Raw genomic sequence first — 16,658 nt, forward strand, 5'->3', positions numbered from 1 at the left:
TGTTGAGGGTGAGGTTGTTGTCCTCACACCATGACACCAGAACGGCCACCTCTCTCCTATAAGCCACTTTGTCCCCTCCAGTGATGTGACCAATCATGGCAGTGTCATCCATGAACTTCAGTATGATGTTCTCTTTGTTGGAAGTGACACAGTCGTGGGCGAACAGGGTGTAAAGGATTGGGATGAGGATGCAACCCTGTAGGACGCCAGTGTTTGTGATAATGCTGCCTGAAGTCCGGTTGCTGATCCTGATGGACTGAGGCCTGCCAATCAAAATTGATAGCAGAGCAAGCAAATACGTCTGCCTCGAGGGGCGCCATGATGTTGTGACCATGCAGTTAGTTCATTCAACAAGAGTCACACTTGTTAAACAAAGTATATAATATTTGATATAACAAGGCAAACTTTGGTTGCTCTGAAGTGTTGGGTTAATGCTGATTAAATTAACACAAATATTTAATTTAATATTTGTCATTCAGCTCACAAATCCATGTCCTCTTCATATAAGATAAATTAGGAAAAAAAATTTGTAGTAATAATTTCCACATAAAAACTAATTGTCTCCCTGTGCTCTATTTTCCCCCTTTTTTCTTCTTTTCTCCATCAGCCCCAACCAGTCACACCATTCAGATCCCTGCTCCTTGATTTCACTTCTTCAAACTTTTAAATTTGCTTAGGTTATCAGTTCTGCTTGCCAGAATAGGAATGGTATCGCTTCCTGTGGTCAATAATGCCTTCGATTAAAATTGTCTTCAGAAAACTGATACTGAGAAACTCAGGTGTTTGATGTTCTTTTGCAGTATTGTGAAATAAATACTGGGTACTTATTCATAGCTGTTTGGATAATGGCAAAAGGTGTGCGATAAGCAGAAACGCTCATGACTAACAATAGTCATCCATTTATTTTCTGCCACTTTTCCGGATCTGGGTTGTGATTCTTATGAGATCTATCTTCCTTATGACATCCTCCATTTCTTATTGGAGTGACCTGAGCCATCTTAGTATACCTCAGGAATAGAATACCTTTGTGTGCTCACACAAAAACTGTAGAATTTTTATATAGTTGATCACTGTACTTATTCATAAAAAGCCGGCAAATAAAGAATCTTACCATTAATGAAAACTATAGTTCTCTCCCACTTTTTTGCAATGAAAAATCTATCTCAGGCATAAGATCTAATTTGTAGCTTACTGGGGTTACTCAAATTGATAGCTATGTAATTCATTACTTTTCCCATTCCTTTTAGATACAAAAAAATCAAAAAACATAGATTTGATGTTAAATAATATCAGCCTTTTCAAACCTTTGTTGGATCGAGTAACAAGCTCTTTTAGTCATTTTTGTCTGTTTGTTTCTTATCCATAGTCTGGATATTATACATAAATATTTTCAATAGTTGCACATGAACCATGCTATTTCTTATCAAAGCGTTGACAGTCGACATTCAAGGGGTACTTAGATCAAAGCATGAGCAACGGAAAACTACCTGACGATAGACGAGTGCCTTGAATATTATGTGTGATACTCCACTTCCCATTTTATTTAATGCACAAAAATGTTTTTAAAGAATTAGCATGTATGCCTCTAGTATACATTTAAAAAAAAAAAAAATAGAACACAAATAAAGCTTACAACGGTATGAAAAGAACACTCAGCATTTCAGAGTCTAATGGTTCAATCAAGCAGTGAATGTGTTTTTGTGGTATAACAGAGCTGGCAAGTTCCTGGAATAGTAATTAGGGAATGGAGCTCAGAGGGGGAGGGAGAGCCCCGAGCAGTCACTAAAAAACATTTAACATGTGTGAGACTCAGGTCGGTGAGCACCTTTGTGACAGGAGCTGCTCAGCTGTGACTTTTCTGCCTTTAGCCAGATTTCTCCTTTTCACATTGATAGGAAAATTATTAAAGGTATACGACACACTTTTTGGTAAGCTGAAAGAATGAATCTCTCTCTCGACCTGTCCTCTTTTCAGGCCTTGTTGTGGCTCCTCTGCTATCTCTTATCCACAGTACAACTCAATTCATGCACTAGTACACCATGTAACTGAGTGTTTCTCTGAAAAGGTGTCACACACATATATCTGTTCCAAGGGAAACATTAAAAGAACTGTATAAATGAAATTCATGGGATTTCCCAGGCAAGCAATTGGATAGACATTCAAAATGTGTGCTTTTGCTTCCTTGAAAGTAAAATAAATGTGTTGGTGCTCACTACTCTGTGTGTTTCATTTTATAAGGGAATGTTTCTAACAGTTTGATCCTTCGAGCCGAATTTCAACATCTGTCCCATTAATTTTTTGCCAAAGTTGACCGATAACGATCAAGTGGGAATCTGGGACTCTTGTAAGACCTCTGTCCCTTCACTCATGAAGTTTGGCCCGTTTGGGAAGGTGAGGCCAGCTGTTTGACCCACATAGCAAAACTGGTATGGCCCAGATCCGGCCCACACAATTTGCTCACACACGGCCCACATACCGCAAAGAATGATGGCCCTTAGGTGGCCCAGATTAGGTTTGCCAGAGGTGGTCCACACATGGGCCAGCACAAGGCCGGTTGCAGACACACTGCTGGCCCAGAACAGTTTTAGCTCTGGCCCCAGATGTCAGCCTAATGCAGAGGTTCCCAAAGTGTGGGGCCCGCCCCTAGGGGGGAGCAGAGCCATTGCAGGGGGGGGGGCAATATGAAAAGAAAAAAAAATACTTGGACACTGCTAGCATAATGGACTGGTTTTTGACGGGGCTCCCACACAAATGCAAAGCAGGAGATGAAGCATCGCCAAATATGTTTCCAAACCAACTTCATTCTAAGCCAAAGACTAGAAAATATGATGAAGCCTATCTTCCCTTTGGCTTCACCTGCACAAGTGCCAAGGTAGGTCTCCCCTGCAGAATTGGTTTTCCCTGTCGGGAGCACGCACTAGGCTGTCCAAATCACAGACAAACAGTATCCCACATTCTTGATTTTTAGTTCACAAACACTTCTTGTAATGACTAACTGCTCCTGACATTTTAGAGATGTTAGCTCTTTATACAGTAAAGTTACAGTGGGATACAAATAATATCACGTTGATCGTAGTTTGTTTCCCCTGTCCAAACTACGGATAAACAGTATGCCACAGTTGTTTATGTTTTTGAACCCATTTTGCACAAACAGACATTTAAAAAAAAGGTATTGATAACAATGTTGAATATTATTACACAGGAGAAAACAACTACAAGTAAAATAATTACACCATGATTAGGGATGGGTATCGTTTAGGTTTTATCCGATACCAGTACCAAACCGGTACTTCTGAAATGGTGCCGGTGCTTAAACGGTGTTCGAACCGGTGCTTAAAGAATGGAGAACACAAAATTGGTCCAAAAAACTCTCATGTTCAGCTGTTTTTTGTAAAAAGATAACAATGTTAGCCTTTTCTGCAGCTATAGGGGATTTATGGTATCACTCTTGGCTGGAAGCAGTGCTTAATCAATGGAAAAAACACAAACTTTGTCCTAAAACTTCTCATGTTTAGCTGTTTTCCACTTTTTCTTTGGTCATTTTAGCCTTTTTGGCCAGGGTGAAGGGAGTATCTGCCATCAAACAAGGAGACAGCCGCATGTAACTACGGCGGTGTTTGCTAATTCACCTTACATGCATTAATTTAATAACGTGGTTAGCCTACTCAACGTAAATTACACACGAACAACATGAAGCTACTCACGCAGAGGAGAACGGCTGCTGCTGCCATCATCATCCGTCATCATTTCTGCTACACTGGCAGGGCTAGGTGCCAGGACTCTACTCTTCAGGTTTTTGGGGGATGTTGCTAACTCTGGGTGCGATAATAGGCAACCCACCCGCAGTAGATGTGCACGGTGTGAGGTCTCGCAGCAAGCTATCAAATACAGTGCATTTCTCGGCTTTTAAAAAAACGCTATGCGTCGCCAGGTGTTTCACCAGATTCAAGGAGTTACCTTCTTTGCACAGTATCACAGTATCACCTTAAAGCACTTGTTGCAGGCTGCTGAGTTTGCAGCTTTTGCTGTGAAGTACAGCCAGACTTTGACCGCTTCGCCTTGGGCATTTTTAATCTGTAGCTCTGCTCTAAAAGAACGTACGTACCTGGCCCGCCTACTACGCTTGCAAAGGTAAAATGATTGGCTAGAATCCAAAGTGTATGACATCTCAGGAAAAAAAAGCACTGAAATAAAGCACCGAAATATAGCTTTTCGGTCTGGTTACTACCGTTTATGTCAGAACAGGTGCCATAATGGCACCGGATACCGGTACCCATCCCTAACCATGATGCCTCTGCCTTTCTAAATGGAGGAACAGTAACTCCATTTGTAGTCTATATGTAAGCATGTAAAAACTGAAGATATTAAGATTAACAGTAACAGTATTTTGTCTCTATCTGCCATTCTGCAATTCATCTCATGTAAACAATGCCATGGCACACAGTAAAAACTTAAAAACTTTAAAAAAAAAAGGCACATACCATTGCCTTTGCGTGACGAACTCTGTATTCCTCGTCCACATGTAAACGCAAAAACTGAGTTTTAAAAAAATCTCCATTTTTGGTGATTCGAAACGCCGTTTATGTGTGGACGAAAGGCCCAAACGCATAGAAACAGCTGCGTTTTCAAAAATACCCATGTAGGTGTGGACGTACCGTAAAAGAGTTAGTAGTTTATTTTATTACTACCTGTAATTTATTGCAGTTTACACTTATTTGTTTAATCGTTTACTAAATGTTTGAGGTGTGAAATAAACCACAATGGAGTTTGAAAACAAAACATGGGTGTGTGTGGTTGGAGGATATGTGTGCGGGGGGGGGGGGGGGGGGGCGAACCTAATGTGTACCTTAATCAAGCCATGTAATAACAACACGTGGTGGAACATAATAGCGCAAAAGTAACATGCCAACACTCTGTTCACACATTGAATTGACTGATTCTTACATAACCCTCTTTTCTCTACTGTCCCAGATTACTCTGGGAGTGCTGTATACAACATTCACCCACTCTCTCTAAACGGAGTGTTTCCTAACTACATTCACACTCTTGACATGCAGACTGGAGGACCCAGGGATTGAACCACTAACATTCCGATCACCAGGACCTGCTCTACCTCCTGAGCTACAGCCACCCAGTGGAAAATGTGAGTAAACCCTCACTAGGTTTTTGGATAAAGTGTACACTCACAAACCTGTCAAACCTGCATTTGAAACGTTGGCTACTATTGCAATATACTATTGCAACATGGCATTTGGGTCTTCTAACTAAAATAGGAAAATAGGAACATAAATATTGCCATCATTGCCAGACCTCATTCCCACATGTGGCTGACATACACCATACCATGACACCAGTCAGTCAGAAGTGTCAGCTTGATGGCGGATCCGGACCAGACCTGTTTTCTATGAGCCTGGGCCACATAAACCAAACCACAGTTGGGGCAGGTATGGCATGCCATCACATAAACAATGTCATCTACGCCAGGCCTGGCCGGTATCTGGATGACATACATCTTATCATGCCAGAAGTCAGCCAGCATACTTCCTCTTCCCCGTATCCCTGGACTCTTCCTTCTGTATATGGGCAAGAAAAGGTATTAAATGTTTTTATGATTTTTTTTAAACACTTCTCAGCTTTAGTGACCTGTCGTCTTTGGTCACTGGTGTTCGCTCTCTCTGCGGTAGAGTATCACTTCCTGTTCCTGCTCAAACACGTGGTGTTTTTGAGTAGCTTATCTGCTTAGCAATTTAATTAAAAACTTTTAGATACCTTCTTTTATCATAGTATAATCTTCATGTGCTTCATCCGAAGCGCACCCTCTGTGTACTCACTACCTAATTTATAGCCAAAGTATTCACTCACTGTGTCTTTACTGTTTCGCTAGCTTAGCTCATAGCCGACTCGCTAGCAGCATGGCCTCTTCACCTGTCCCTCCTGCACTTTCTTGCTCATTGTGTCAGATGTTTAGTTACTCCTCGGCCTCCTTTAGCAGTAGTGATACTTGTAACAAATGTAGCACATTTGCAGCTCTGGAGGCCAGAATTACTGAATTGGAGACTCGGCTTTGCACCCTTGATACACCCGTAGCTAGCCAGGCCCCTGTAGCTGGTGCAGTAGTGATGTGTCGGTCATGAACAAAACGGCTCTTAGAGCCGGATCTTTGACGTGAACGACGCGAGCCGGCTCCTTATCGCGAGCCATGGGGTTTTTTTTTTCTTTCTCTCACCCTCTCTCTCGCACTTTTTTCCGCTTCACTCCGCATGCGAGCGGTGTGCTTTGCGCTGGGAAGAGGGGGAAGGGGCCGTAGTTACACTCGCAGTACCAGAGGAACAGAGCGGGAGGGAGAGACAGAGAAAGACAGCCATGGACAACAACGTCACATTAGAAAAGTATAGTAATAGTCCACAACTATTTTCAGTTGCAGATGATATAGGATTCAGAAAGTTTATTCATGCAGGCCCATATGACAGAGAATATGCATCTTCTTTTTGTTTTCATATTTTAACTTATATTTAATTGTGTTGTGGTTTGCAGTGTTTTGTGTTGTTTCACTTTAAATTTGTTTAAAAGGAAAAAGCTGAAAATTTAAATAGTTAAAAGTTGAAATTTAAATAGTCGGTTTTTGTATCATATGATTTATTTATTACATTTTATGTGGAGTGAATAAATAAAAGTATATTTACAGTGGCCCCTAGAGACAAAGCACATAAAAACTCCAAAACACGTAAAAACTCCAAAACACGTAAAAACTCAGAAGCACGTAAAAACTCAGAAGCACGTAAGAACTCCAAAACAAGTACAAAATACAACAGAAGTGCTCAAGGATGCTAGACGCAGTGTTGAGTTTTTGTTACCTAGTGGCTACACAAGCCAGCAAGTACCAACGACCGGATTTGGTGTGTGGTAGTAACAGGTAAATGAACATTTTTTTTAAATTATTTGAATATATATGAGTGCTTGTGTATAAATACACAAACAATACACATATGCTTTCAATTGTGTAATTTAAGTGATCTAGGTAGCTTTGTTTTGGACGTTCAGTTAACGCTAGAAATGTGTTTTGGAGTTTGTACGTGCTTTGGAATTTGTATGTGTTTTGTCTCTAGGGGCCACCGCATATATTTATATATAAACATATATAAATAAAACCACTTTTTTTTACATTAGTAATTCCTTTTGTGCATAATTTTATATTATTGTTAATAATAAATTAATTAAAGCAACAAAACAACCTGAAGAGCTGGTTCGGAGCCGAAAGACCTGGCTCTTTTTAGGGAACCGAGCCGAAAGAGCCCGTTCTCTAAAAAGAGCCGGAAATCCCATCACTATGGCGCAGCCGAAGCTAGTGTAGGCCCCGCTGGCTGTTCCCCAGCAGACACCAAGCAGCTGGGAATAGAGTCTTTGAAAGCTTCCTCCTCACCTGGGTGACGGTGAGGAGGAAGCATAGTCTTAAACAGAAGCCCCAGGTACACCACCAACCTGTTCATGTGTCTAACCGTTTTTGCCCACTCGGCGACACACCCGCCTGGGGTCAAACTCTGGTAATTGGTGATTCTGTTCTCAGACATGTGAAACTGGAGACACCGGCAACTATAGTCAATTGTCTTCCAGGGGCCAGAGCAGGCGACATTGAGGGAAATTTAAAACTGCTGGCTAAGGGTAAATGTACATTCAGTAAAATTACAATTCACTTCGGCAGTAATGACACCCGGTTACGTCAGTCGGAGGTCACTAAAATCAATATTTAATCGGTGTCTAACTTTGCCAAAACAATGTGGGACTTTGTTGTTTTCTCTGGTCCCCTTCCCAATCAGACCAGGAGTGACATGTTTAGCCGCATGTTCTCCTTAAATTGCTGTCTGTCTGAGTGGTTGTCAGGGGTGTCGTGTGTGGAGGCGAGGAAAGGATGACCCAAACGCTGGACTCACGGTGCAGGATGATCGGGGTTTATTGAAAGCAGGCTGGATGAACAGAACACGAACTGAAATGGCTGACTGAGTGGACGACTGACTGAAGAACTGAATGGCTGACTGACTGATCTGAACATACGACATTAACATCACAGGAACATCAATGACACGACACTGGACTGGTTGAACTGAGGAACATAAATACAGAAACCCTGACAGTACCCCCCCCGTCAAAGGCCGGCACCCGACGGCCGAAAGAAAAACCGAGACAGGGCGGGCGGAGGGGGCCGAGGACGGAGGGACGGAGTCCAAAACAAAGACAGTTCTGGTGGGCGGCCACGCGGCTGGTGGCCGAGACGAGACAGTTCTGGTGGGCGGCCATGCGGCCGGTGGCCGAGACAAGACGGTTCAGGTGGGCGGCCACGCGGCCGGCGGCGACGCTGGAGGTGATCTGGTGGGCGGCCGCGAGGAAGACGGTGGCGGCCACTGAGGAGGTCCGGTGGGCGGCCGCGAGGAAGACGGCGGCGGCCACTGAGGAGGTCCGGTGGGCGGCCGCGAGGAAGACGGCGGCGGCCACTGAGGAGGTCCGGTGGTCGACCACGCTGGCGATGACGTCCAGCTGTTGGCCTGGAAAGTGGCCAGCGATTCCGAGGTGCAGGCTCGGGCGGCGGCGTGGCAGCCGCAGGACCAGGCGAAGCTGAGTCTGGACCGGGCGGAGCAGAAGCCGAGGCCAAGGCTGTGCCAGGCGACTGCATGGGAGCCGGCGGTGATGGAGCAACAGCTGCAGAGTCAATAGGTGCGGAAGCCTCTGGCTTGAGACAGGCCGGGCCAGGAGGCGCGGAGGCCCCTGGCTGGAGACAGGCCGGGCCAGGAGGCGCGGAGGCCCCTGGCTGGAGACAGGCCGGGCCAGGAGGCGCGGAGGCCCCTGGCTGAGGAGCGGCCGGGCCAGCGGGTGCGGAAACCCCTGGCTGCAGACCGGGAGAGCTCACAGCTGGCTCTGGACGCTGTGGCTTCGGGTCCGGGAACTGGAATGGATGGTGAATCAGTGACTGGACTACAGAAGATTGGACTACAGAAGGTGAGAGAACGGGTGACTGAACCACAGGGTGCTGGATGACAGACTGAACTGACTGGAGGACGGGCGACTGGATGACAGACTGGACAGGCTGGAGAGGACAAGACTGGAGGACAGGAGACTGAGCTACAGGGGCCTGAGGAACAGGAGCAGACTGAGCTACAGGGGCCTGAGGAACAGGAGCAGACTGGACTACAGGGGCCTGAGGAACAGGAGCAGACTGGACTACGGGGGCCTGGAGGACGGGAGCAGACTGGACTACGGGGGCCTGGAGGACGGGAGCAGACTGGACTACGGGGGCCTGGAGGACTGGAGGAGACTGAACTACAGGAGACTGGAGAACGGGAGGAGACTGAACTACAGGAGACTGGAGAACGGGAGGAGACTGAACTACAGACTGGACTGGAGCCGCCTGAGCTGCAGGTGACTGGAGAACGGGAGGAGCCGCCTGAGCTGCAGGTGACTGGAGAACGGGAGGAGCCGCCTGAGCTGCAGGTGACTGGAGAACGGGAGGAGACTGAACTACAGAAGACTGGAGAACGGGAGGAGACTGAACTACAGACTGGACTGGAGCCGCCTGAGCTGCAGGTGACTGGACTGGAGCCGCCTGAGCTGCAGGTGACTGGACAGGAGCCGCCTGAGCTGCAGGTGACTGGACAGGAGCCGCCTGAGCTGCAGGTGACTGGACAGGAGCCGCCTGAGCTGCAGGTGACTGGACAGGAGCAGCCTGAGCTAGCCTAACCAGTGATAATGCGAGGGCGTGAAAGGCTGGATCAGGAGGTGGATGAAGAGGTGAAGTAGCAGATGGAGAGGCTAGCTCTTCCGAGACTCTAGGGAGGTCAGGCTGGGTTTTAGCTGCCTTCAGCCTAGGCGCTGGGACAGGCACGGGAGGTGGCTGGACACCAGTCACCCCCACCCGAGAAACAGGAGCGGGTGTGGAGGTAGACTGGGTCGCAGCTGCCCTCCTCCTGGGAGCTGGCACAGGTGTGGGTGTAGGCTGGCTGATAGGAGTGGAAATAACAACTGGGTGAGTGACACTGACAGGTCTAACGGGTTTTAGTCTGGTCTCTCTGCCATCACTATTTACAGAACAGAAAAAATCTTCCCAGTCCACAGAATCCTCCAGGAGGGAAACATCCCATGAATCAGAGATGGGTTCATCGGTGGTTTTAAATGAGGAATCGAATGAGGGTGGAAAACAGTCACTGGAACTCACCACCGGGAATTGCTGGAAATAGTCCATTTTATGGCGGCGTGTGCGCCGCTTTCTCCGGGAAGAGGAAGCGGGCGGGGTACACATCCGAGCCTCTGGCGCGGGAGCCTCTGTTGAGCCGAGGTGGGAGGCGGAGCCGCTGTGCCGTGGCGAGGTTGAAGGTCCGGTGAATGAGGCAGATGGCGCGTGAGCGAGGAGCGGACCCGCGAGAGGGGAACGGCCGCAGCGCGGCGTGAAACGTCCACTCTCCGCGGCGAATGCTCCGGTGCAGGTGAGGCAGCAGGTGGGGAACGCGGCATCTCCGAGGCCCGCCCAGAGCCAGGCGAGTTCCCTCGAAGATGTGCTCTTGCTCCGCGAAGAGCCGCTGTTTCCCCTTGAGCTTCTCCGTCCAAATGGAGAGCGCTGCCTCCTGCCGCTCAAAAAGGTCCGAGTCCGCTGGGTCAAAAGCGGTCGTGTCATTCTGTCAGGGGTGTCGTGTGTGGAGGCGAGGAAAGGATGACCCAAACGCTGGACTCACGGTGCAGGATGATCGGGGTTTATTGAAAGCAGGCTGGATGAACAGAACACGAACTGAAATGGCTGACTGAGTGGACGACTGACTGAAGAACTGAATGGCTGACTGACTGATCTGAACATACGACATTAACATCACAGGAACATCAATGACACGACACTGGACTGGTTGAACTGAGGAACATAAATACACAGGCTGAGTGAGGAGTGATTAGAAACTGGTGAGTACACAGCTGAACATAATGAACTAACGATAAATGGGAAGAGGACTGAACATAATGCACATGGACCAAGGTTAACACAATAAAACAGGAAGTGAAACAGGCAGAAGATAAACAATGAGGACGAACTGAAAATACTGGGTCAACGACCCAGAAACCCTGACAGTGGTGTCCAAAAAATGATGTGGGCTTCATAGATAATTGGCAAACCTTCTGGAGGAAACCTGGTCTTGTTAGGAGAGACGGCATCCATCTCACTTTGGATGGAGCAGCTCTCATTTCTAGAAATATGGACAAATTTATTAAACCCCCCAAAATATGACTATCCAGAGTTGGGACCAGGAAGCAGAGTTGCAGTCTTACACGCCTCTCTGCAGCTTCTCTCCTCCTGTTATCCCCCCAAAACCCCATCTCCATAGAGACTGTGTCAGCTCCGAAACAGACAAAAAAACAAACTAAAAACCAGCAAAAAACAACTTAAACATAAAAAAAATCACAAAGAAAGAACAATACAGTATCCACATCTGAACCAAAGAGTAAAGCAGTGAAATGCAGATTATTAAATATTAGGTCTCTCTCCTCCAAGTCTCTGTTAGTACATGACTTAATAATTGATCAACAAATTGATTTACTCTGCCTTATAGAAATCTGGTTGCAGCAGGATGTGCAGCAGGATGACTATGTTAGTTTAAATGAATCAACACCCCCGAGTCATTCTAACTACAGCAATTTTTCACACCAGCTTATTAATCAACCAAAGACCCAGACAGACTTTTAATTCATTTTAAAGTCTAATGCTTATCCTTGTCCATCGCAGCTGTAAAAGTCAAAAACCAGTTTAATTTTTATCATCTATCTAGCTTTCCAACCCCCTGAATCACGGGGTGCCACAGTTGGGAAGCTCATCTTGTAACCGGAAGGTTACCGGTTCTATCCCCTGCTCTGTCTGTCTTGGTCGTTGTGTCCTTGGGCAAGACACTTCACCTACCGCCTACTGTTGTTGGCCCGATGGCGCGATATGGCAACCTTGCTTCTGTTAGTCTGCCCCTGGGCAGCTGTGGCTACAACTGTAGCTTGCCTCCACCAATGTGTGAATGAATAGTGGAATTGTAAAGCGCTTTGAGTGTCTTGAAAAGCGCTATATAAATACAATCCATTATTAGCTGCTAGATATCTAAGCTGGAGAGGAAATGGTGTATCACAAATTAGAAAATCATCATTTAGCCTGGAGAAATTGTTTGTTGCTTTATAAGAAAGCCCTCTGTAAAGCTAGAACATCTTAATATTCATCACTGATTGAAGAAAATAAGAACAACCCTAGGTTTCTCTTCAGCACTGTAGCCAGGCTGTGCTTGTCCAGCTAGACCTCAGTGCAGCATTCAATACTGTTGACCATAATATTCTATTAGAATGATTAGAGCACACTGTAGGTATTACAGGTTTGTATCATATCTATCTAATAGACTCCAGTGTGTTCATGTAAATGGAGAGTCTTCTTCATACACTGAGTAGTACGGCAAGATGGCGCCAGTGTGTACGGTAGGCCATCCTCGTCTCTGTTGTCGATCTCTTTTCTTTGATATTTGTTTGTTATTTGCCATTTTTCTGGCACTATGCCCCCCCAGATGGTTATGCATTAAGCACCTACAACCGGGATACTCTGTTAAACCTTCGTCTTCCCCCCTATGCTGGGTCGGATCAAGGCTGGAATTTGGGAGACACTACCTTTCCACGTATCATCTCTTCCACTGGCTCATACGGTTTGCCTCTCTCCTCCCGGCCTAAGAAGCATTATAGGAAGTGGGGCAAACGGAGTGGGTTTCAGGTTTGCTTCAAGGCTTACCTTAAAACATATGCTGCAACTAATTCGATCACCACCACGGGGGATCATGCGACTACCATCTGCTTGGGATCCATTATCCTTCAGGCTGCTCAAATGGTAAATGGACTAATTCTTATACAGCGCTTCTCCTTGTCCACCCCAGCTGTAAAACTCAAAAACCAGTCTTATTTGTTATCATCTATCTAGCTTCCCAACCCCCTGAACCACGGGGTGATCCCCTGGTTCACCCAGTACCGGAGTACGGTCACACCCATTCTCACAAGCACTTTCTCAATACTTAGTGCTGTCTAACTACATTCACACACATTCATAGTCACATGGATGCATCAGAGAGTATTAGGGTTAGAGGGTTAGTATCTTGCCCAAGGATACTTGACATGCAGACTAGAGGAGCCAAGGATCAAACCACCAACCTTCCAATCAGTTGGTGACCTGCTCTACCTCCTGAGCTACAGCCACCCCTACGCCAGCCATCCCTGGATTTGTCCGGTCAATAAACAAGCCTATCCGGCTTCTCCAGTAGTCTCTCTGCCTATTCGTTTCTGGATTGGGTCCCCCAGAGATGGTGTACGGCACAGGTATTTAAGCCAACTAAGACGTGCTTCCAGCAGAGATAAGATGTCTATCTCTCGGATGGCCATATTAAATGCAAGATCGCTGGTGAATAAAACCTTCATCTTAAATGACCTCTTCCTCATGCTCTGTTCCTGACTGAAACTTGGATTCGTCCTGGTGAGTCCTCTTCCTTCTCAGAGCTACTTCCCCCAGATTGTGTGTTCTTCAGTTCACCGAGACTCTTGGGAAGACGTGGAGGCATATCCTTGGTTTTTAAAAACAAACTTAAAGTTCGGCAACTGCCCTCTCCTACCTATTCTAGTTTTGAGGTTCAATTATTGGAGCTTGCCAATGATCCTGTGTGCTGTGATTTATTGACCACCTAAATATAATAGGTCTTTTATCTGTGAATTTGCTGACTTTTTAGCAGAGGTGGGTCGAGTATCCAAAAATTGTACTCAAGTAAGAGTAGCATTACTTTAAAATATTATTACTCAAGTAAAAGTGAAAAGTAGCCATCCAAAAACTTACTCAAGTAAGAGTAAAAAATTAGTTGGCAAAAAGGCTACTCAAGTACTGAGTAACTGGTTGTATTGTCTAATTTATGTTTTTAGTTTGTTTAAATAAATGCTCATTCAAACAAAAATACATAAATGTACAAAATTCGGTATTTTCAAATAGAAATTATGTAAAACTGTTAACAAAATAAGGCACAACAATTCTAATTTCCAGATTTCAGTTTTTCACAACGTAAAGCTTTTTTCAAGCAATACCCACAGTAAATATATTCGCATTTACAGCAGCCTCAGAGAAAACATTAGAAGGAGGCAACTTCAACATAACACACTACAGCTGATGCGCCAGAATGTCATGCTAGGGGTGGTTCTTTTAAATACAAGGAGGGATGAAGTAAATAAGAAACAAAGGACACAGAGATGCAACAGGTATAATTAGGAAATGTTTATTCCCCAAGGCGAACAACAGGAATTAAAAAACAAAACAAACAAACAAAAAAACACATTTGTGCTAAAATTCCACAGGAATAGACAAACAATTCTAACAAAACTATAAAATGTTCTTTGTATACTAAAATACCCTAAAGTATAGACAGTGGATTAACACAATGTCATATAAAAACACTAAAAACATGCGATACAACTATCAGAATAAAATAATTCAAATAAAAACTACACTCACAAATAAACACTGAAGTCAGAATAAAACCAATTATAAAAGACAAATACAAATTTCCACTATTTGGATGTACATATGTGTATGGCTCACTTTACCATAAATTGTTCCTTCACTCAGTGAAATGATGGTTAAGCTTCAGCAGCAGTTGGCTCTCGAGGTTCTTTCTGTGAAGCTGTGACCGTTTGGCAGTGAACAGGAGTCCTGCCTGACTAAAACGTCTCTCATAGGCTGCAGATGCAGGAAGAGCTGTGTTGACTTTGACTGACAGCTTCTTGATGTGAGGAAAGCTACGCAATAGATCCATACCACCAGTGAATGGACATGAAAGGTACCTCTCCAGCTCCCCTCTTCTGGATATCCTGACCCCATGGACCCAAAGAAGTTATCTTCATCAGATAGGCTGCTGTTTGTGCTGGCCTGACCCAACTCTGTGTCTAGGTGATGTCTGATGAAGGTCAGACCTGTGGAAAGATGTATGGTTAGGTCTGTGCATTAATGTGCTGTATAGACTGCTGAGCTGCTGATGATTGCCATGAAATTTTTCTTTATCACACCAGAGATGTTTTTTTCCTAACTTTTGTCAGCCTTTTTTCCCCCAACTAACACTATAATCCCAAATCACAGTAACAAGAAAAGTCATTATAAGTCAAAATCTAGTGGCTCACAATTAATGGATAACATGCACATTTGCCAGCTTTTAAGATGCTCTCCTCTGTGATGTTCCATGATGTTCTGAATCTTGGTAGAAGTATTGCAGATGCAATCAGCTCAGGGTCTGTCATTATTTCTCCAAAACGTTTCTGGATCCCATCCCGCAGCACATCAACAAGAGGTCTACACATTTTGCAAGATGACTCCAGCCTCCTCAGCTTCTCCAGCAACTGGTAAAGTGTTGGCAGCAAGAAGCCCATGTGCACAGATGATTCCCCTTGGAGGATGTTAAGGGCCATGGCAACGGGCTTCATCACAGCAGTGTGCTCAACCAAAAATCCCACTTCAGCAGAATTTAACCTAAAAAAGGTGTAGAAACAGAAATAGGTCATAACCATTTCTAAAGCAATGTAATAAATGTGCATTTTCTGTAAAATTTGCAAATAATTGCAAAATAAGAGCTCGAACGAGTTTGACTGGGTCGAAAAAACTGCAACTTGCACTCATGTTCCACTGTTTCATAAGCCATGATTGACCTGCTGGTTTTATTCCACAGAGCATGACATTTTGCAAAAGCAGACCGAGACAGTCTCTTGATTGATTGATTGATTAATAATACTTCATTCATCCCTAGGGAAATTGGGTTAAGGCTGCCAGCCGTGCCAGCGCCATCTTACCCTTCCGACCATACATACATTACACAAACATCACATGGGGAAGACAGGTCAGAGAGGTATAACAATGGAAAATGCACAACATGAGGAAAGATGAGGAGAAAAAAAAAGAAATCCCCCCAGACTGAGCTCCAACAGGGAGATCAGTTTGAGAACAGAAAAAAACACCTCAGCACATAGAACATGAATCATCACATCTCACAACATAGAAGACATAAGCTTCGAAGGCATTTGGAGGCGGTGGGGGGGGAAGTGTAGGTCTGTGTCATTGTACATGCGTACGTGTGCGTGTGTGTGTGTGTGTTCGGTGTCAACCGAGAGAAAGTGTCCCTTCACCCAGTTAAGCAAAAGTCAACAATCTTCGATCAACGCGGATGGCCTTGAAGGAGGAAAAAAGAGTTCTGACAACAATCCTGTTATCATGGAGATTTTTGTTGTTCCAGTCAGCTTCGACTTTGGCAGGCCTTCAGCTGGCGTCAGTGGGATAGCCGCATGAGTGAAGATGGTGAATGTTTGGGTTTAGTGCGAACAACTGCATCCAATTTTTACAGTTGGTCCAATGTCCATCACTGGTCACCAATTCTCTCAGTTCCCGTTGTTCTTCTCCAAGATGTTATCCATATTGCAGAGCCATGAGCTTCTCCAAGATGTTATCCATATTGCGTTCACAACACAGTCTGAGTACTCACAGCCCTGCCAATCGTATATCATGTCGGCCAGCCTTGTGGGATTTTGAACAGCTATAGCCGCTTCTTGTACTTCGATAAGCCAGGTCCGAGCCAGCTCCAATCAGGCAGAACTCTGTTATC

General features: G+C 45.1%; 1 protein-coding gene across 1 annotated transcript; it reads right to left on the reverse strand.

Moving 5' to 3' along the window:
- Positions 1 to 8,140: 8,140 nt before the first annotated feature.
- Positions 8,141 to 10,657, reverse strand: LOC106097617 (proline-rich protein 36). The gene is made up of 2 exons (XM_019355539.1): positions 9,204 to 10,657; positions 8,141 to 9,038 (listed from the first exon to the last, which is right to left on the reverse strand). Exons 1-2 carry the CDS (start codon positions 10,655 to 10,657, stop codon positions 8,141 to 8,143), a joined length of 2,352 nt encoding a protein of 783 aa, XP_019211084.1.
- Between the last annotated feature and the right edge of the window lie 6,001 nt (positions 10,658 to 16,658).

The sequence above is a fragment of the Oreochromis niloticus genome, linkage group LG14 (assembly GCF_001858045.2).
Source record: "Oreochromis niloticus isolate F11D_XX linkage group LG14, O_niloticus_UMD_NMBU, whole genome shotgun sequence".
Lineage (NCBI taxonomy): Eukaryota > Metazoa > Chordata > Actinopteri > Cichliformes > Cichlidae > Oreochromis > Oreochromis niloticus.